Source organism: Diachasma alloeum, unplaced genomic scaffold, assembly GCF_001412515.2.
Source record: "Diachasma alloeum isolate Michigan unplaced genomic scaffold, Dall2.0 Dall_scaffold_00194, whole genome shotgun sequence".
In the NCBI taxonomy this organism is placed as follows: Eukaryota; Metazoa; Arthropoda; class Insecta; order Hymenoptera; family Braconidae; genus Diachasma; species Diachasma alloeum.
The window spans coordinates 1,335,898-1,358,903 of NW_021680359.1; the positions used below are offsets into that span (position 1 = coordinate 1,335,898).

The 23,006-nt window shown below is 39.1% G+C and overlaps 1 protein-coding gene across 5 annotated transcripts in view; it reads right to left on the bottom strand.

The window, feature by feature from the left end:
• Positions 1–7,452: 7,452 nt before the first annotated feature.
• LOC107048506 (protein furry) overlaps positions 7,453–23,006 on the bottom strand; it is a 65,982-nt gene continuing 50,428 nt past the window's right edge. For 4 of the 5 annotated variants that reach the window (XM_015271687.1, XM_015271688.1, XM_015271689.2 and 1 more), the window contains exons 15-20: positions 22,775–22,879; positions 19,840–22,695; positions 17,362–17,530; positions 16,881–17,053; positions 13,617–13,691; positions 7,453–9,207 (exon numbers count right to left, since the gene is read on the bottom strand). In XM_015271687.1, coding sequence (XP_015127173.1) covers positions 7,606–9,207; positions 13,617–13,691; positions 16,881–17,053; positions 17,362–17,530; positions 19,840–22,695; positions 22,775–22,879 — 4,980 coding nt within the window. In that variant the 3' untranslated portion in view covers positions 7,453–7,605. Of the gene's footprint in view, positions 9,208–13,616; positions 13,692–16,880; positions 17,054–17,159; positions 17,237–17,361; positions 17,531–19,839; positions 22,696–22,774; positions 22,880–23,006 lie in introns of those variants that run through there. The other variant, XM_015271690.2, reaches the window with a different exon arrangement.

The following is a 23,006-nucleotide window of genomic DNA, read 5'->3' on the forward strand; positions in this document are numbered from 1 at the left end:
TTCTATCTTCTCAAATCCCTCGAGCTATCGCACTTATTCTCTAAATAAGGAAAATTAATCAATGAATTAAATTAAAACCGATTCATTCTCTATCAGAAGAACAAAGAGACCGAAAGTCCCTTGGAAACAATGAATCTATTTAAACCTCAAGCAAGGTACTGGATTCCTTGGAGATCCAGACGAAAGGGGAGCTCAGAACTGCTTCTCTGGACTGCGATTAATGCTCTTCAACTATAGATCTGGGGGAATTTATTTCAATCCCCCATGAATGTCATCCCACCCTCTGACCCACCCTCGCTGGTATTTATACTGGAGATGCTTTTGTCTGATGATATGAAGGTGTATTTTTACAACAATATTCCCCTGAATGTCTCCAATTTCTCATTGTTCTGCGTCTGAAGTTCTCTTCAGTCAGTAAATACAGAAATAAACCATTGAAGAAATCCACCTGACATTCGACGATGATTACGTCAAACGATATTGGCAGTGAGCCTTCAAGTGTCCTTAAATCGTTAACCCGCATACTGATCATGTATACGACGAAACTCATTCTTATTTTTTTGCTTGGCAATTGGGAGTGAATCTTTTCGCAATCAATTCTCATTCTTCAACAGTCCATTGGTCATGTCTCTGCATAAACCGCTGTACACCCATCGGAGGAAGGAAACTCTAATTATAGAAGTTTTGAGGATGAAGGTAGAAACTGAGATGAAGGCAGAGAGAGGGAGAGAGTGTGGGTATGTGCGGGTGTACCGAATGGAGAATTGGTTGCATTGGGCGGTCGTAAAATGCAGCCTGCATCCGCTCTTGGCGCAGATGTGCCAGTGCCACATACAAGCTTTTTAGGGACCGCTCTTCGCGTCCCGGGAATTTCGTCCGGTTCTTCCCCATAGAGTCGTTTAACACCAGACAGACAGTTCTACCTGGGACGATGAACCCCTATTCACGGCATTATGTTTCCTCAAGGTCATTGAACTTGATTCTTCCAATTAACGGAATACACTGATTTGTTGTTTTTTATATTAATGGAATTTTTTCAATCAATTCTTGTTGTTTCTAGCATTTGTTGATTGGTTTTATCGAGGGAAGGATTGACTCACCCGGGGAGTTGTCAAGAACATCTAAAATAGATCAAAATATTATTTGGCACATATCTTTGGAAGGGAGAGATTTAGAGAAATGGATTCATGGATTCAAGCTGGAAACTTCAGAAATCTTTGCAAAATTATCGAGGGCCTACTCACTCCTCAAATCATGACGACATTTTGTGATGAAATTAATCTCGAAATCATTAAAGTCAACCCTGAAATCATGTGAAGTCGACTTCATTTAGAAATTAGAGTGTGCGGTCACTTAATCATGAGTGAGGAGCTCCTTAAAAATTGTCTTTATGGAATTTAACACCTTATTGTAGTAACACTCAGCAGATGAGTTAAAAATAGATGTATGAATAATGCATCCATTTTGAATTTTCTGATCGATTGTTGTGCTCACCTCCATGTTGGTATTTATAGATGTATATCTCATAATTTTACACCCATCACTATGTTGTGAGGGAGACAACTCATGGAATTGTGTGGCGGGATGCGTATTGAGTGATATTTAGTATAAATACGGGTGAGATGAGAACCTAGGGGAAATGGCGCTTGTCGATAATTTCGTAAGAACACGTGCAGAATATTACGAGAGCACCAATTTTATTGCATTTTCGATATTTTCTGTATTTTCAGGATCTTGGCTCAACCTGCCTCACTGCTCATTCTTTACGCATTTTTCACTTTATCCCATTGTACCCCTACTCTCATTCAGATCTATGGCGAATTATTTTTTAATCTTCTAGAGCGTCTTCATTTTCCGTACTTACAGGTTCAGGTTTGTGCTCACACTGATAGAATGATTCATTTATTCCAAACGAGATTCGTTAACTATTAACGAATAGTAGAGTTGAATATGATCAACTAAATATTCGCTAATAGTTAACGAATGGTTCACTTGGAACGTAAAAGTCGAGTCAGACAAGGCTCCTCAAATATGCATTTGTCAACTATTAACGAGTAACTATTTGGTGAGATCGAACAGACCCTAGTCTCCAACCAAATCCATTCGCTAAGAATAACTATCCTTCCTATCAGGGCAGAATATGCGGAATTTGACCAAGATTAACCCTCTAAGGTGAATTTTAATATTCCGACTCCATGGCCGTCACAGCGGAATGCCGGCATCCCCACTCGAATGTACTACACTGAGAGAAAAAATTGCTTTACACGAAGATGTTTTCCTTCATACAAGAAAATATTCTCCTGTCAATTTCTAAAATCGTGAAATCTCCTGGTAAATACTTTTGTGGTCATACTGAGAGATAGAAGTCTTTCAATCGGATAAGATTTCTCTCGTCTCGAGAAAATTTTCAAGCGCATAAGTCTTCCCATAAATTCATATAGTTTGCGTTTTATCTAGAATTGAATGGATTCTCAATCACGATTTCAGTATGATTTCAGACGACTTGACGTAATTATAGAGATGATTTGAAAAATAATTTCGAAGAGGTGAAATCACTTTGTTTCCGCGATTTCGGCGAATGCAATGATTTCACGTGATTGTGGCATAAATTTCGGATTGATTCCATGAGAAAGTAGTGTCATGATTTCGGGAATGAGTCAACCCTCGTGAGGTCCATCTTTGGTAAATCATTAACCCAAAGTTGGGAATGATATTTGACAAAAAAAATCATAACATTACGAAAATCAAATATTGATTACTCCATATAACTGGAACTTGGTCCAAAACTCGCATTTTCACAGTACTCATCAGAAAAGAGTACAACTAGGGGAGGGTAGGGCAAAACGGACCGCTGACAGAAAATTGGTAATTTTTGTTTTTGTTTTCCTTCAAATCAGGAACACTGAATGTGTTGAATTAAAAGTGAGTTTCTTGGATCGTAACCGTCACAGGGGTTTTATCGACAACAGGTGTCGTTGAACCGCAGTTTGATCAGATTTGCTAATCACCTCAAACCACAAATGACTTCGAATTTGTTCCATTCTGAAGCAAAAACAAAAATTATCAATTTTCTGTTAGTGGTCCGTTTTGCCCTAGGGGTCCGTTTTTCCCTGCGATCCGTTTTGCCCTACCCTCCCCTATCACCTTTGACTCGAGCTGGAAACTTCACACTCACCAGAATATTATAATTTCGATACGAGTGCGTAAAAGTACTTTTTGATTCTGAGGTATGCAGCGCTCGCCGAAGGTGAGTGCCATCCTCCCCGAGTCAAAGAACCTTTTATGCCTCTAGGGACGGAAAACCGCGATTTCAACCTCGCTTCGCTCGGTTAAATTGCGGTTTTCAGTCCTCGAGGCATAAAATATCGTGCCACACGGCAGTAAAAGTATTTTCTGACGAATGTGATTATAACGTCACATTCGTCAGAAAATACTTTTACTCCCTAGGGGCACAATATACTATTTCCCACGAGCGCCGAACCCTATTTTACTTTACGATGTATGGAAAGTGGAATTTTGATTTTACGCGGAGCTTGCGTGAAATTTCACTTTACGCACAAGTGATGAAATAGTATATTTCAGCACGTGTGGGGCAATTTCGTCTTTAACGTGTGTGGGGTTTACAGCATGAGCCGAAGGCGAGTGATGTAACCACACACGTTAAGGACGAAATTTCCCAACAAGTACTGAACAAAATTTTATGTCACGAAGCCTGAAACCGGCTGAATTAGACACGAGACGCGAAGCGTCGAGTGTGTAATCCAGCCGGTTTCAGACATGAGTGGCGTAAACGTCATTTACCAACTCGTTAAGTAAAATACTGTTATAGTGTCAGCTCCGACGAGTGCTACGAACCTCCAGAGAGCCAAAAATCACATCTGCTCTTCGCATGAAAATATACTATTCCAAATATCTCCGCAAGGATGAGATCCAAAATGACCCATCAGATAACTTTTTCTGTAAAAAATTTAACTAACTGCAAACAAGATCTTTTGATGTTTTTTTTTAAACCAACCCATTTCAGAGATATGGTTGAAATAATTGACGTGGAAATTTTGACTCATCTCCTGTCCCCCACCACTCCACTAGAGAATTAATCACAACTCGCGAAGGGATTAAACTAAATTAAGAATAGATTGCTTCCTTCGAAGACAAAAAACGAAAGTGATTTTCGTCTACCGATCAAAAAAAATCCTTCAAGTGAGTGGAAAGAAAGCGAACTCCGCTAATTTTAGATTCTCAGGGTCTGGATATTGAGGCAGCTGGTGATTTGCGTCTGCACGTGGTCCCATGTCATGACGTGTGTCCAGCCGTCTGGACACCCCCATTCAATACCCATGGAACACTGAGGGGGTCACCTCCGTGAAAAATCCACGAAAAATCGCAGCTACATGATCTACATACCAAAACCCATAAATCCGTTACACGGAGAAAATTATTTGGTGAATTGTAACAACTAGTTGTTCAAGTTCAACTACTACTTGTTGAAATTCATCAACTAGTCTGTTGAAAAAAATGAATTAGCAATCAGTTGGTGAATTCCGACAACTAGTTGTTGAATTTCACCAACTAGTTTATTGAAATGCAACAACTAGTTGTTGTTTGTTCACTGACTGGTGAAAAAAATGAATTACCGACCAGTTGGCAAATTCCGACAACTAGTTGTTGAATTTCAGCGACTAGTTTATTGAAATTCACCAACTATTTGTTGAAATTCACCAACTAGTTGCTGAAATTCACCAACTATTTGTTGAAACTCAACAACTAGTTGTTGAAATTCACCAACTGGTGAAAAAAATTAATCGAAAAAAATGAATTACCAATCAGTTGGTGAATTCCGACAACTAGTTGTTGAATTTCAACAACTAATTGGTGAATTTCAACAACTAGTTATTAAAATTCATCAAATAATTTTCTCCGCGTACGATAACCGGGAGAAAGTTCTGGTCCGGATGTTTTACGGTTTTCGAGTAGAGACAATCTCCCCGTATACACCCTTTCAGACGATGCTTCTGGTTCCGGAGGAGGAGCCACCTCCTCCGGATGCGATGTTTGAGACAGCACACACTGGAGTCGAAGAGAGATCGAGAGTGTGGGTGCACTCTAGTATAAATAGACAACGGTGGTTGTAGTTAGCCTTGATGAATCTGTTGTTCTTGAGTCGAGTAAAACTTCCTCGTTTCATTCAGGCCGCGATTAATCTTGTAAACAGCCACTGTGCATTTATTGACGTTAAAATCACTCCTCAAACTGACGAGTGAAATCCAAAACCCAACAAAGCCCATGCAATTACAAATATTTATGCTCTACATATTCAGGCATTCCCTCGGCGTGGAAACTGGCCAAGTCAACATGTGTCAATGACCCAGGGAGAAAAAAAAACCTGAAGCGCTCTATTTTTTCCGTCGGGACACTTGTCCCACACTCGAATTTCCGGAGGCCTCCCGCGCAACCTGTCACAAGGGTCTCCAGAAGAAAATCATCGAAATGCAAAAAGTGGAAACACGTGGTTGAGATTTAGGGCGGTTTGACCTCCCAGGCGGGGATAACAAAAAAAAGGCTGGGACCAACAGTCAAGTTTTCTAAAGGCCCAATGGGGGAAAAAATAAACATATTATTCAAACGAGGGGGAGGGCATTGTGATTATGAAAAAGACCAACGGGCTGTTCACACCTCCTCGACGAGGGACCACACCGCTTCGTAAATAGCCTCGAGGCTCCTCTGTGGGAGAGGTCTTGAGATCAACGTTTACACTGTTGTGGGCGCAGTATTATCCATCGTCTCTATTCATAAACATTCAGCCCCTGGTGTAGTAGTACCTGAATAAGCAAAGCTGCCATCCAAAAACAGTTACATTTTTTCACTCATTGAGTGAATTCTTCATTAAATTTTTCCACCAACATTTGTTGAGTATTTTAGCACCAAGAGCTCCCTTGCAACTTTATTCAACATTTCGCCCTGCCTTGCGTCTCTTATTACATTTCTTTTTACCTCAAAACAACTCATGGACGTCACCTGCTCCAGTATATTGTTAAACCCATTGAGGAAATCTGACACTTAATTTTACGATTTAGTCTGTGGGCGAAAATGGAAGAAAAAATCACAAGAACGATGGGGGAGAAAAAATAAAAACGACTGGGCAAAAAAGTTACGTTGACGAGGGCACGTGCCCCCAGAGCGTTTATCCGGCGGAACGCACGTACATGTATATACATAACGCAGAGGAAGTGAAGACGAAAGCGAATGGAAGGAGAGCGACACCGTCATGGTTTGAAGGACAGATGGCTGGAGTTCCCTTTTTGTTTTAAAAGCCTTCTCTCCATTTTTTCACTCCCCCTCTCATTCAAATTCTCCAGTTAAAAATTAAACAACCCATAAAAATCATCAATTCCACATCAACATTTATTATGTTCATTGAATAATAATTGACGTTGATTACACTTACACTAAAAGTCATTTGATTCATCATAAATTCTTTAATCAAAAATCTACCTAATCAGTCCTGTGATTATAGTCAGAACCAGAGTCTCAACAACGATACGATTCTTGCCATGATATACTCTTGGTGGTTAAAAATGAAAGACTTGTAAATGCTCTATTCCTACAGTGGGACCTTTCAAATATTACGTCACTGATTTTTTTGACATTTAGACCCCCATAAGCCCCCCCCCCTTGTATAGTACGTCATAAAATCCCCGATCCCCTCCCCCTGACAGATCAAGAATAAGGAAAAGAAGGCCAAGCATTAATTGAACAATTAAATCTCTACCCGATGCTCTTTGAACACTTCGTAACTTATTAAATTGTTGTCATCACAGCATTCTGAAATACCTCATGAATCTTTGGGATGATTTGAAGAACTGTTGAAACCTGTTTTTGTTGTGAAAAAAAGGGATGCAAACAAATCTGCATTTGCGATTTCCTCGATGAAAAGTATAAAAAAATACGGTCTGAAATCACACGCATGAAAAAATTCAATAGAAAACCTAGCGAGTTCGCTAGAGAATTCTATCGGAATTCTATAGGAATTCTATGGCTTTTCTATAGGATTTCTATTGGAATTCTATTGAAAAATTCTATGTGTTTTTTGCATTGATTCTATTGAATATTCGATAAGAAAAAGTCAATAGATTTCGAATGTCTGTTTGGAATTTTCTCTTCAGATTTTTTCTATAAGAATGCTTGGGCATCAATTTTCTTCGTTTTTGGACTCCGATTTTGTAATGCAAAATAAAACAAAATCCAATGGAAAAACCTTTGAAAATTCGTGCCGAATAATTCTAATAGAAAAAATCTCAAGAGAAAAATTTCAACAGAAATTCGAAATCTATTGACTTTTTCTTATCGAATATCTAATAGAATCAACACAAAAAACAAATAGAATCAATAAAATCCCAATAGAAATCCTATAGGAATCTCATAGAATTCCTATAGAATTCCAATAGAATTTTCTAGCGAATTCGCTAGGTTTTCTATTACATTTTTTCATGCGTGCACAATCTAAGCAATCGATCCCCTTGCCCCTAATCTCGTGACGTGATATTTGAATGGTCCTCAGTACCTATAAACAATGATAAAAAAACATGATCGATCATCACAAATAATCTAACAATCAGCTTTTGAGCTTGTGGCTTGCGCTCGTACAGCTTTAACTGCAGCCTCGAGTCCAGTGACTGCTGACAATACTTGAAAGAGGCTCTCCATGAGCCTGTCAAAAATCTCCATCGTCTCGGTGTCCCCTTTAGTCACTACAAACAGATCAGAGCGATCTTGTCCAAGATACTTGCAGTACATATTGACAGCTGTTGTGACGTCGTCATCGTCGTGAAAGGGATCCCCTGGCCACTGGGCTCGATGAAGTCTGACTGCTTCAAGTGCTGCAGACCAACGAGCAGATCTCAACAACTCGGCCACTCTAATCACCTCCTCAATGGATCCAGCAACAGGTAATGGACTTGGGGACGGCGTTGGAGTGGGTGTGCCTCGTTCACTCTCAGTACTCTCCTCCAGTGCTCTACACAACGCAGTCTTCATCATTACAATTTCAGGGGACATGTCATACAGCTGAACAGATATATTCTTCGAGGCTTTTGTCAGAGCAAAAAGCATCTTATTGGCAGCCTCGATGAGCAGCAACAGTTGAAAATGAAGTTTGTAGAATGATCGACCCAGTCCCAGGAGCATATCCTCAGGCACAGAGTCCGGCTGGACCTCCCCTAGAACCTGGAGTTTGTTCGTAGCTTTCACAGCCTCCAGACACTCAGTCGCATGATCCTTCTTGTCCAAAAACGTCTCCAAGTGCTCCTGAATCTCGAGCATTCCAAATCGCAGGGTTTCGTGCAGTCTTTGATGGGAGAATACAGTAGTGGAGAACCAGACTAATGGTGGCTCTGCTTTGGAACTCAGTAATTCTGCATGGGTGGACAAATGAGAGGCTAATTGCGAGGCAGCTGTGCTACCATTCGTCAACAGCGCACTAGCCTCTCGAGACAATCCCACAGACTTGCTGCACACGTCCCTCAAGATTTTGCTGAGAAGGTGGAAAAAGTCGAGGATGTTGTAGGGAACCTGTGAAATCAGGTGTTGAATCTGCTGACGCCATATTTCCTCGGCATCGTCACGAACGACTTGACGACCGAATGGCATCAGCGCTGATAAATTCGGGGAGGCATTGCAGGGGGTTAGGTCGCCAAGGTCTCCCGCACTCGAGCCAGATGTGTCTGATCTTGTTGAAGAGTCGTGACGAGAACGACTGGGGATGAGGGATAACGAGGAGGGTGGGAAAATTCCGGGGACCGTGGGCTCCCGGCCTGCCCCAGAGCCAGAGGGAACCTCGTCCAGGGGAGACTCTGAGCCCACCTCGTCATCTGAGGATTCTTCGGCTACGCCACCACGACGAGATGTGTGTTTGCTGGATGAGGCGGTCTTCTCAGAGAGACTCTCCTCGAATTGACGGACGCTGGGCTCTCGCTCCTCACCCTCGCTGAGGGGACGTCTGCGCACACCCCAGTTGAAGTTGTCGGTGCTCTCGCCCTCTACACTCTCGCTCTCGTACTCGAGGAAGTCGAAGTCCTTGAAGACTCCGAACTGCTCCTCATCGCGACGGGACCCACCGCTCAGGTCGTTATTTGCTCCTGATACTTCTTCGGTTGATGAGGCCATTGAGGATTGCCTCTCCATGAGGTCCGAACTCTGGCTGAATATCACCTATGTAATTTTATGAACGCACCATTTAGTTTTTTAGTGTTGATTTGGGGGCTCAGTATCAGTGAGGAAAAATCTTATTGAGATCATTTTATTTGAAATAAACGTTATTTACTTGATAATTTTGAACTCAATACGATTTTGCAATGGATGTCAATTGTGTCGTTTCGAGATACATTTATATGGAAAAAATAGAACTTCTTTAGAACTTAAGGCCCACGTGTATTATCTTTCGATCGTGATCTTGGTTGTTTTTTTTTCTTTTGATAATATGAAATGTTCTGCAAATGTCATTCAGTTTTACGTAGCCCTGGAGACTTCAAAAATTACGATTGTATAATCAAGAAACGCTGAAAAAGAACTGAACATACTCAAAGAGCGTTTTTAAAAAATATTGGAAAACAAACTCAATAGGGGGGAAATTGTAAATTAATAATTTACAGTATCTAATGGCTGTTCAGTCGTCATTTGTCTCAGTAGCCAATGCCTGTCAGATCGTAAGTTCTCACGATATATTATCCATTTACAATTTCCTTTCCGTCGGACTTATTTCTAATCTTTATTAAAAATGCTCTTCGAAAAAGTTCAGTTTTTTTCCAAAAATAATCCATCCGGGCCTTAAGTCGATTTTATTTGTCCCAATGATAATATTATTTTTTACGTAGTATTAACCCCTCACGTACGGGGTCCCTAGAACGCATCTTGTCCCAACGGCCGGGAGGCTTACGTCGACGCGCCAATTCCATTGTTTAATCAGCAATAACTCGAAAACAGGTGATCGAGAAAACTTGAAATAAAATGCATTGGATGAATTGAAATTTGAAATAAACGCCCTGAGAATTCTGTTTTTTCCGCATTCAAGTCACACCGATTTATCCTCCAGGACAATTTTTCGCCGAGATCTCCAAATTCGCTGAATTTATTTATAACAAATGCATTATTCAATTAATTGAAATTTAACTTGTGCCATTCGATAGGAAGGTCATCAAAGTATTTTCAGCAAAAATTCCAAAATTTTTCTGTAAAATTTCCTCGACAAACGAGATGATTGAATATGATTAAATCGGAGCAAGATAGTATTTTCATCCACGGCTTTTGTTGATATAAAAAAAAATAGAAAAAATGCATTGAGAAGAAAAATCAAGGAACTCACTGCACAGACAATTTTATTGACTTTCCAAATTTTTTTTCCAAATGTCAATATGTGTCTTAGAATTCGAGAAAATAATTTTTTACTGTTGACGGAAAGGGTCCATACGATGTATTCACCCCGGCCGATAGGACAAGTTCGTGCCTCCATACATCGTATGGAGCCCGTACGTGAGGGGTTAAGCTATCTTAAGAAACCTTTCTATCCAAAAAAGAAAAATTATTTCGATGACAAAATACGTCACTTTATCAATGAATATGAGCAAGTTTTGTTTCGTGCTATTTATAATTGAACTGNGCTATCTCAAGAAACCTTTCTATCCAAAAAAGAAAAATTATTTCGATGACAAAATACGTCACTTTATCAATGAATATGAGCAAGTTTTGTTTCGTGCTATTTATAATTGAACTGACCATTTCGTATATCAGAGCGGAACGAATATTGTTATGTGAAAAAATCACAGATCAGGACAATTCTATAAAAATTTGAAAATCACAAAATCTGTTCCATGAACGTAAAAAACCTCAAGAATGGAGGACATTTAATTTATGATTGGAAAAAAAGTGAAAATAACCAGTCTTGCAGTAAACAGATATGACTTTACTCCGAAGTGTTTTTATTTCAATGAAGTAAAGGTATCTCAAAAAGAAATGCTTGATATTCACTCTAAAATCTTATTGAATTGAAATTTTTTCAAATTATTTCAAAAAAAATATATCTTAATAAAATTAAATTTTTGTATCTCTGTAGGGAAGTGGTTGAACAAAGTAGACGAGGTAAGGAATGAATAGGATTTTCCATATCTTCGATATCTTCTCAATAATCAACAGAAAGGAATGAATTTGAACTCATTTGAAACCCTGAATTATTGACGTTTGAGGATAGTCCACCTTGCCCCCTTCTTCCCTCATTTAATTTCAATTGAGGATCCGTTGAGTTGCAAAAAGGTGAAACGGGTTAATCGATGTCAGCTCAACACCAATTTTCGCGCGGTATCGCGGAATTGAAGAGGAATACAAATATTTCCCTGGGTACCATTTTTATAAGTCTCTACAATAGAGGTCCTCGGAACACATTTCAGTTTCCTCACATTTCGAGATAACCGGCAAAAATTAATGGTGAGGGAAAACCCATCTATGACACTTTAGCGTGATAACCGAAGGTTGTGCGTGAATAGAATAACACGATTCACGTGATTTACACGTCACATTTGAATTTCTAACATCAAAGCACATAAATTAAGGTACACAGAATGTCCCACTCTTGAGCAAAATTTCGAGGGATGGCGGGCAGTCAAATCCTAGTAAAGTTTCCCTTCGACTTTTGGCTTCGAGTAATAGTGAAAACGAGTTTTTATTAATGAATTCAAAAAATTGTGGCCGTGGTGAGTCACACTGAGAAAAAAGATGAAAAAATACTGAAAAAGTCGAGTAATCGTGGAGCAAAATTACGTTCCAGGTCTCTTTCACTTTATATTGAAAGAGAAAATGCGAGACGAATGATAAATTTTCTCTGCTTGCACCAAAAAATGTTCTAATCGTCACGTAAATTGTTCTGAAGTGGTAAATTTTTTCTGGAATTTCATCCAAAATTACACGAGCGCACGTAATGAATTACCCAAGGTCTGGGAATTTTTCTATAACGGTGATCAATTTTCGAACACCAGCTTTCGCGCGATACAGCAAATTTTTGATTTCGTCCATTCCCACGTCGTTTGTATCGTTGTTAAAAAAGACTCTACAGGTGTGGAAAATTTACAGGGAACCATCGTTTTTACTTCCACAGATGTCATTTTTTATTAAGCAAATTTTAAGATTCATGTTTATGTCAAAGTATTTTTTCATCACATTTCTCGCCACGATTGCGTTTTGGGCAATAAAATTTACCCAGGTTTGCTGGATAATTGTTCCTCATAGGAGTAGAAACGGGAGAGGAGACAGAGGTTTCCTCTAACCAGGATATCACCCGGAATATATAAAAATCGACTGTCTCCTCTCCACTCCTTCGTCGCTACATAAATCAAATCATTAACCCCTCAAGTACAGTGCCCATATCGCGCGGTGGGCCTCATCGGCCGACAGCCTCCCGTCTACTCGAACTCACTGTTCAATACGCGACAATTTCTACACTGATGATCAAAAAATTATCATCGAAACTTTCATGATAATCTTGAGCTTTCACCAATAAGTTGTTCAGATTTTTCTGGAATTTCTAAGACTAATCTCAGTTCGATAGTACAAACGGTTGCCAAGATCGGCGATTGTCAGAAATTTGTTAATAACAAATCAGTAATTCATTGAATCGAATTTTCGTTTGCGCCATTCGACGAAGGAATGTACAGAGTATGGTCGGTAAAAATTTCATAATTTTTTATGAAAATTAGCTTGATAAACGAGAGGTTTGAATATGCATCTAACATTGAATTCAGTTCCGCATTGTTTATGTATTGAAGAAAAATAGTAAAAATAACTTGAAAAAAAATCGAGTCGCATTGTGTTGATAATTTTATCTATTTTATGGGAAAATTTTTAGAATTTCGATATCTACAATAGTATGAAAGATAATTAATTTTTATTAATCACGAAAAGGGTCTATACATATAACATATAGACACCGTACTTGAGGGGTTAATAGTATATTACGATACAAAAAAGTGAAAAAGGTAGTTGACGTGTGTGAGGGTTACAGGCCGAACCAAAGGCGAGGTCTGCAATGACAATCGTCAGAAAATATATATTTATATATGTATCGTACGATATTTCATGACACTAGGAAGAAAAAGGCGGTTTTTTGCGCGAGAAGTGTACTAAAACTGTCACTTTTTAAATTTGTACCATAAAAATGATTTTGATTGTAACGATGAATTCAACCGAAATTAATTTTACCCCAGCGACAATGGCATTAGTAAACTTTGTGAATCAGTCGGTTAATTATCGCCAGGAGCCAAAAGCCGAAGGAGAACCTTTGACTCAGAAATTCACCATCTCTCATTCCCCACAATTTCTTTCAAGAGCGCTATATGAAAAAAAAAATCAATTCTACTGTTAAATGTTTCATGGGTGTCGTGAAACCCTGATAGTGTGAGTTGAAGCCTCATGTGCGTTTTCAATTACTGATATTCATCGTTTTCTAATTTTGATTTGCTTTTGAGAGTAGTCCCTCTTTACCTTGCTACATAGTGTCATTGAGCTAATCTGTTCGTCCTGAAAATGAATTGGGATGATTTTATTGGGGAAAGTTATCTCGGAGATATTTTACTTACGGATGGACTCTTGGGGAGACCCACTGGCTGACCGAATGGACGTAGAAGATTCACCAGACACTCCCTCACTCGTCCCTGTTGGAGAAATCATGATAAATATTATCGAATAACGTTACGTAAAAATTTCTGCGAAGTGACGAACCACTTGGTGTTACAAGTCAAATTTACACTGGGAAATCACGGGTGATCAATCTTTATTGTATGCCCTACAGGGAATTCTATTGGATGATCCCATGGGAAATTCTGACGTTTGTTGTCGCAAAGGTAGGAGAACCCTCCATAGAAAAATATTCTACGAAAGTTCAGATGCTTCGTAAGGAAAACTTGAAATAATTTTTTATTCGTAAATTTTTTTCTCCAGCAAATCCACATTTATATGAATATAGTATAATATAAATTATTAAATTTTTACGAATGTAATATAAATAATTTATATGAATATAATTTCATTCAACTTAATAACTCATTTTTTAAAGAGAATTCCATTACAAGAATGAATTACGATAAAGTGAATATCTACATCAAATTCTTTAACCCATAATGAAGGGGTGACTGGATTGTGATGGAATGTCTTAAATATGAAATTATTCCAATATCAAGGAAGCTTATCAAGAACTGCAAGCACTCAAATATTTTCCATTTCGTTCAAACGGTGGACGGAGTGTTTTCATCGTATTAATAAAAAATTTTAATCCACCATCCCAAGTCACTCTTCAGAAGTAAAAGAGATAAAATGCACCACCACATGTAGGCGATAGTATGAGTGGATGTGGGGTTCAATGGTTTGCATATCTCCCTCATTTGCCTGAGTACCCCAGATTTTTCCTTGACTATGGGATTCTGTATATTTTTTCACATTGCCCTCTATTTTTATTTGAATTTTTAGAATCTTCTAGTAGTTCAATTTCAGTTCGAGAATAAATCCACTGAGAGCCCGTATATCAGAAAGAATTTGTTTATTCCATTTTATCTAACCTGCTACAACTAATTTTTCTTAATCATCAGAAAAGTTAATTATAAGTTCCCCGACAAGTCAAAAAAATTAGATTTTCGAAGTAAACATCCGTAATGAAATAACTAGTTTCTGGGATCAACACACAACTATCGGATGTGTTCAATTTGACTCTCACGTTTTACGACTTGAGGTACTTCATCAGTGACTTATAGATGCTCAAAATATCGCAGTTTTCTAAAGTTTCAAAATTTATATAAGATGTTGCTGCGGGTGTTTTGTGTGAAAAAGTTAAATAGTGACATTCATCTGGAATTCATATAGAATGTTTATAATCACAATCGAATTATCTACGAATTTTCCTAGAATTTTTTCAGATTTTCTTTTCAAATTATTAACTATTGAAGTTGCTTCTCATACATAGGTTCTTTTGGAGATTTTTCTGTTTACCACGAAACTGCATTACCATCTGAGTCCATAATATAATTTCATGCTAAACAGAAAAATCCCCATAAGAGCCCGTATATAAGCAGCGAATTTAGTCGTTAATTGCTTGAAAAGGAAATCTGAAAAAATTCTAGGAAAATTCATAGCTAATTTAATTGTGATTATAAACGTTCTACATGAAATCCAGATGAATTTCATTATTTACCTTTTTCGCACGAAACACCTTAAAGTATTTAGTCCACACCATTTTTGAGATATGCATCATAAAACTTGGAGTTTTCATGCTTTTCCAATTTTTTACGACGCATATCTCCAACATGGCATAGACAAAATGATTTGAATTTTGGTAGGAAAGAGCAGAGTAAAACAGAACACCGAGGTAAAATGGACAACGAACAAAAATTAGTAACTGAAGTATAAGAAATGCGATAGAATGAGTGCCCCAAGAAATATATTCAAAACTGATGAATGGCCTTACATGGACAGAAGAAACAGAAGGGGTTCGAATAGAGTGCGATAGTTCAGTATTAGGATTATCAAAAATTATATCTAACAGCTATTTTTCGCGCACAGTCGTACGAGGCGATTTCCAATGCTCGTCTCCCCGAGTGCCTTTACCCTAAACAAAATCATTAACTAGTGACGATGGCCATTTGACCCCGCTCTCCCCTAACTGTGTTCCAACGTATTCAACATATGATCCACTTTGCTTAGGATGAAAATTGAGGCACTTGGACGATTTTAAAGGTAAAAATGAAGAACGCTGTTTTTCATTGATGTTCGTTATTTTTGCAAATTTTTACCATATCCTATCATATATCAAAATTCGCTCAATAAGTTCGTAGCCTTAAGGGGAGACGGAACCCCTTTGTCTACATCAAATCTTAGAATTGTGTTTTCTCCTACAATTATTAATTTCTATCTATGAAATTACTTTATCGACTCGATTATCGCATTGTTGAGTCAATGAAGTAGTTTAATGAATAAAAAATAATAATTGCAGGAGAAAACACAATTCTAAAGATTCATAAACGCAGGGGTTCCGTTTCCCCTTAACGAGGACTTTTAAATTTCATCGCGGTCTCCCCTTGAGGGGTAAGTGAATGCCGCTGATTTTCAAAATTTTTGAAAAAATTTCTTTCCGAAACTAGTATGAAAAAATTCAATAGAAAACCTAGCGAATTCGCTAGAAAATTGTATTGGAATTCTATTGAAAAAATCCATTTTTTTTAGGCTGATTCTATTGAATATTCCATAAGAAAAAGTCAACAGATTTCGAATTTCTGTTTGAATTTTTCTTTTGAGATTTTTTCTAAAAGAATGCTTGGGCATCAATTTTTTTCCTCTCGGATTCTGTAACGTAATTTCAATTTCAATTTAATTATGAAATGATGATTAAAAAAAAACAAAATCCAGAGGAAAAAATTTAGAAAATTTGTGCCAAATAATTTTAATAGAAAAAATCTCAAGTGAAAAACTCGAACAAAAATTCAAACTATATTCACTTTTTCCTATCAAATATACAATAAAATCGGCGTAAAAAACAAGTAGAGTTTTTCAATATAATTCCAGTAGAAATCCTATAGAAACTCCATAGGATTCCTATATAATTCTAATAGAATTTTTTAGCGAATTCGCTAGACTTCCTATTAAATCTTTTCATGCGTGAAGCTATCGATATTTTTACAGCTCGAGTCACATTAATCTCCAGGAGGTAAATAATGAACATCAATGTGCTTTGGGTTTGAAAAATATTAATAACTTTGAGGAAATTTATTTGAAAATTTCGAGAAAACGGTGGCCTTCTGTTACCCCTGAAAGCGGTATATATTGGCCCATTGAATTTATTCATTTCTCAAGCTCACCTGAGACATCCAGGGTCTCTTCCATCCCGAAATTGCATTACTATCTGCTGGCGAGAGCGATAATGAACGTCTCGGTGAGCCTGATGTCTTCTCATCCTCAATCTGTCTTCTCAACCATCTCTTCCCAATGAGCGGTGTTTTCGTCACGTCATAAGTGAAGTCCATTGTCCTTCCTACATTACATCATCATTGAATCATGAAAACAAGAATACATCGTATCTCATGATCGTCGTTCATGAGGGTGAGAGGTATTAAAAAAACTATTCAAGTGCGCAAAACTAAAAAAAAATATCGTCTTTATTATCAGGATGAAATCATCTACAGCCATAAACAGTTGTTATTATTTTTATCGCAACCTGAGGGGTGTGGAGTATGCGTGCAGTCCGAAAAAAGTCCATGCAATTGTTATAAAGAAGGAAGAGAAATTAAAATAATTAGAACCAGAGAGAAGTAGTTTTTTTATTACATCTAGAATTCTCACCAGGGAGTTCTTTCTTCGTAAATATCTCCGTGTCAGTGAAGCTGGGATGGGGAGAGGTCATGGAAGGCTCCCAAGATGGTGCATGGACCGACGTTGGGGGAGCTACGAGAGTGGATGACCTAGTCACGACTAGCTTGAGAATCTTCAACGCCTCCTTCCAGTATGGGCCCTAAAAGTCATTTCATCATTAAAAAATTTCAAGCATTTTTCCGAAGGGCTAATAACTCGAAATCGAAATCGAGTGCAAAATGGATTGTACCAGATGACATGAGTGATATCAATTCAGTAACAAAGTGGTAAAACGGTTTGAGTGTTTGAGGAATATTTCCTATTCTGAGGGAGATAGCGAAATTTTCGTAATTACATTTGTTGTAGCTCTCAATCGGCACTAGAAAGAAGGTTATATCAAAAATTTTGCTGTCTCCCTTAGATTCCGAGATATTCATTGAAAACTGGTCAATAATCAAAATTGACTTGTACTGTTTTACCACTTCGCTACTGAATTACTGCACTGAATTCATGACTTTATTGATGTCAAGCATGATTTTCATTGATAAATTGTATTTCACATTTCTCATTTCCTAAATTTTTCGTGTCTCTAGAGTAGAGTAAGTTTATGAAATTCAAAATTTATTTATTCATAATCTATTGCGAATAACGTAAAATGAATGCTTAACTTTATTCTGTGGAGTATAACGAACGTTTAAAAAAAAAACAAAAATCGTATGAAAACTACGGCACAAGGAGCATTTGGAGGTAAAAACAGAAAAAAATGAAGCTTCTCATGGTTATACGGAGAAAAATCGAAATTGAACTCTAAAGTGTGTTGTAGAACGAATTGAATTGTAATTATGATAAAAATCTTATTCAGTGGACATAGGAATTAGAACATGATCAAATCATTTATTATAATCCGAAAATTCATCAATTTATATGATTCTCATCGGTCCTATTGCTTTTTGGAATAGGAATCATTATAAATAATCAATTGAAAAAAGGAATATCGAATATGACAGAAAAAAAGCCATCAACACACCGGCCAGGGTGACACTAGTCCTTCCAGAATATAAATAAAATATGATTGATAAGTTCAAAAAATCGTGACGTAATATTTGAATGTCTTCTAATCGTTTTCGTTAAACATACACCATCCTCCTGGTATATTTACTAAAAGTAGACCAAAGCTATCTCATGATTTCTTCAATCTCATTAACAATAGAAACTCATTTAATGGATCACAAATGATTTCATTGTAGCTCCAAGAAATAACTCTCCGATTTGAAACAACGAGATTTCAATAACTGCCTTATTTCAACGGTTTCAGTGATTTCATGAGTAACTTCGAATCGATCTCATCGGCAAGTGACGTAATAATCTCAGGAGTAACTATCCCCTCGCACATTTCTCTATCCCCCATTAAAACAAATGCTTCGAGACATTAAAACACCCACCTCAACGTATTTCGAAATGACTCTTAAACACCAAACACCAACCTGGTATCTTTACTAAAAGTAAACCAAATCTATCTCATGATTTCTTCAATCTCATTAACAATAGAAACTCATTTAATGGACCACAAATGATTTCATTGTAGCTCCAAAAAATGACTCTCCGATTTGAAATAACGAGATTTCAGTAACTCCTTTATTTCAACGGTTTCAGTGATTTTATGAGTAACTTCGAATCGATCTCATCGGCAAGTGACACAATAATCTTAGGAGTAAATATCCCCTCGCACCTTTCTCTACCCCCCATTAAGGCCCGGGTGTACTATCTTTCGAATGTTATCTGGATTTTGTTTATCTTTCGTAATCCAAAATTATCAATTGAGTGGTACATCATGCAGAAATTCCCAAAAATTATGATAGAATGATGAAAAAAAATAGAAAAAATTCAGAACTTTTTCAAAGAGTGTTTTTAATTGAGATTCAAAAGGAGTTGAAAAAAGTGGAAATTATAAACATCTGATTTGCTGTGGCAAAGTATCTATTAGCTGTCATTTTTTGAAGTGACAGCTAGGTATCTCCATTTTCAAAACAGTGGTATGTAGCCATCTGCCGTTTTTATGTGATAAAAGTGTGATTAAAAAATTCTCCAAAATATTACAACTTTTTTCAAAGAGCCTTTTCCGTAATAAATGTCTCTGTGCAGTGTGGGAAAAGATTTACGAAATCAGTCTTCCCCCTGCATGATATTGGGTGACAGGCCGCCATTTGTCACCGTAAATCAGATACATTTTTCAATTTCTTGTTATTCAACTTATTCTGAATATAAATTAAAAATGCTGTTTGAAAAAATTCGGAATTTTTTCTACTTTTTTTTGATTATTCATTCATAATTTTTCAAAACTTCTGCATGATGCAGGACTTAATTGACAATTTCAGATGACGAAAGATGAAAAAAAAACATCGAAATAACGTTCGAAAGATGGTACACCCGGGCCTTAACACAAATGCTTCGAGATATTAAAACACCCACCTCAACGTATTTCGAAATGACTCTCAACAGTTCCGTATTAATAGGCTGGGCAGCTCTCGTCGCAAGATCCACATAATGCAGGAGACAATGAATAATACTGAGGACAGGTAGGGCGATGCTGGAAGGGCCCTTCTCGAGCACCTCCACCAGGAACGCCAGCATGTTGAAGCTCAAATGAGCGTAAGTGTCATAAAGATACTTGACGACGCACTTCGTCCACTGGAAACTCTCCTTACTAAATGTCCTCCTACTGTACAACGTCATCACAGTCCCCAGATGATCCAACTTTTTTCCCTTCTCCGCAGACACCTGCGCAATATTCTCAGCACTTCTGATACAAAGCTCATTAGCATCCTCATAATTCAATAACATGTACGGTAACAAAGAGATCACATTCATTGGGAATGCGAGGCTCTGTGTGGGGTCAACGAAGGGGAGATCCAGCAGTGGAGTAAATTGGGACAATAGAGTTACAACCGGTTCATAAGTGTTTGGGCTGGTGCAGCCTTTCAGTAATAGTGCATGGACCCCAGGGAACGAGTTCCATCCCAACTGCTGTTGCAATTTCTCCACTTTATCCCTAGCGTCCGGACGATCCAGTGGCAATCGATGGAGCACTCGACCGAGCAGTCTCAATGCCAATAGAAATTCATGCTCGTAGTCGGACTCCAGTAGAGACACCGACAGCCAAAATAATTGAGCCAAAATAGTCATTTTGTCGTCTTGAGTTGCCGAGTCCCCCAGCAACTTCAGGGACTGTGCAGACCGAGATCTTGAGAGGTTTGAGATGGGATACTTATTGCAGACTCTTGAATCCTCTTTTGGATCAGGATTGGTTGATCCTGCACACTTTCTCATGCAGTAGCTCACTGAGTAGCTGGTGCTCCTGGCGTGTCCAGCCTGATTGAGGTGATTGAACATGTGCGGACCAGCTGGATAACCCATTCCCATGTTCCTCTTCCCCAGGACAATCCCCGAGGCTGGATCCTTGTTATTCAAATTCGGCGTTGACTTGAATATTTCCTTCATGAAATCCAGAGGCCGGAAGTCTGACTCCAGGGAGTCCACTGCTGCTTCCAGGGTTAAAAGAAGTTCAGTCACGTAACCCTGCATGTCCTCCCCCTGTTCAGCAACTGTTTCCACTAATCTTGAGAGAATGTCAGACAGCATTCTCGATGTGATTGGAACTCTGAGGGCTCTGAAAACTTGGAGAGATCTCCCAGCATAATGTCTTGACGAACAAGACAACCCCAGTTGTAACGCAGTCTCTGCCCATCGTTGACTAACATGGGCATGAGGCAGTGAGTCTCTGAAGACCCTTAAAACGTGTCTCAATAATACAGTCAACTGCTCAGCACTCCGCACCCACCAGGTCTTGGCAGTCATGTCCTCGTAGTTCCACAGTGGTTGAACAGTTCTCGATGCCAAAAAGTTGATCAACGATTTAATCACGTCCTGAATAGCCATATTGGGCCCAGGCTGTGGTCCATTCCAGACAGCAGTGTCTTCAGGTGTGACGATAACAGGTGGCCCTGCAGGGGTCTGCCAGGGTCTCAGGGTGCTATCAAACTGCTGTTTATTCTCTGTTGTCGCAACATTCGGTGGAGTGAGGCTATTGGAAGGAATAGGAGAGTGAGAGGGTGAGGATTCTGACGAAGTTTGCACAGGCGATGGATTCTTCACACTGCAACACTCCTCAGACGGTAATGGAGGAGGCGGTGGTGGTGGCATAGGGGGCGGAGGGGGAGGTGGACAGGGTGGCTCAGGTACACAAAAAACTGGTGGAGGGGAGTTGGTTCTGGGGGGAGTGGCCGTTGCTGGAGGTGGACCGTATAAATAGCTGTCAAACTCAGGATCAACTTCTGTGAAGTTGTGCTCGAGTACATGCAAGTTTGGAGTTGTTAAGCCCAAACCCAATTGCTCAGTTCGCGATGCCAGGAGTACCCTAGCAACACCCAGGTGGTCTCGGTGATCACCAAGGACCACAAGGAGATTCAATAAGAGTAGACGACAGTGATCTCGTACCAAAGGACGCGAGTGGTCGAGTCCAAGGAAGACGATGTGTAGCATCAAAGGCACATGGATGGACCAGTCTATTTGAATTCCATCGACTACGATGTCAGTTAAGAGCATAACTGCAATGTTGCAACGGTGAAAACCACTAATTGGTTGTGATGCATCGGGCAGATATTCTGTCAGGGGTGCAAAGTACCCTCCGTACTCGGGCATTGGTAATGGATGGGGCTGGGGAATATCGAATTTCTCGTTCGGTCCGATTTTTGTGGATACTGTGACGACATTTCGCGAATAAATCTCCTCGGTGAGTTCAACTTCGGTGGTGGGGGTTGAGAGGTCGTCCGGGAGGACTGGGGGACCACTGGTGGTCCTAGCTTTCTCGGGTTTTGTTGTCTGGAAGCCTGCTAGGGCCCTCAGGGCAGTGTCTGACTTGGAGCCAGTCTTCACTGGGTCTTCCCCGGAGTGTCGTTTTGTGTGGATCGTACCCTTCTCGACTGCAAGATCTCGAGAAGGATTTCCTGGATCTGCTGCAGGCGCATCACTGTGGGACGAGGCCTTTCTCATACTTGTGAGACGATAGAATGGGGGAGTTTCGGTCCTTTCAATTAAACAGTTTAATGTCTCCACAGTTTGGAGCTCCGTCATCATTTCATCTACTAGTCTCTCCGGTCTGGAACGAGCCAGAAAGAGAACAACTCGCTTGGCGTAGGGGAGAAGTTCTTGCGGCGCCATCCCTGATACGATTATTAAATAACGGATTATTACTTTGAGATTGTTAGGCCAGCAGCCGCACAAAGTTGCCCACAGCTCCTCTACCTCCTTTGGATGCTCGTCGGAAAACTGGAGGAGAAAATTTGAAGATTATTTGTGTAATACCGCGGAAGGGTTATTGCGTGGCGGTGATCTCTCTAATCTTTACCTTTGCCGTGATATAAAAGAGATTGTTGAGAACCATTTCCGTAGCTTCTGCACTGCCCCAGCCTTCTCGTCTCGCTCCACCACGTGTAACGTCAGAGGTATAATACTGAAACATGAGATAAGAAAAATGTTCAAAAGGAACGATGATAATCTGAAAAATTTATTCGTTGGAATAGAAAAGATGGAGCTCGTTGGAGCAGGTATTTCGCATGAGATCGAGTACTCGATATCCA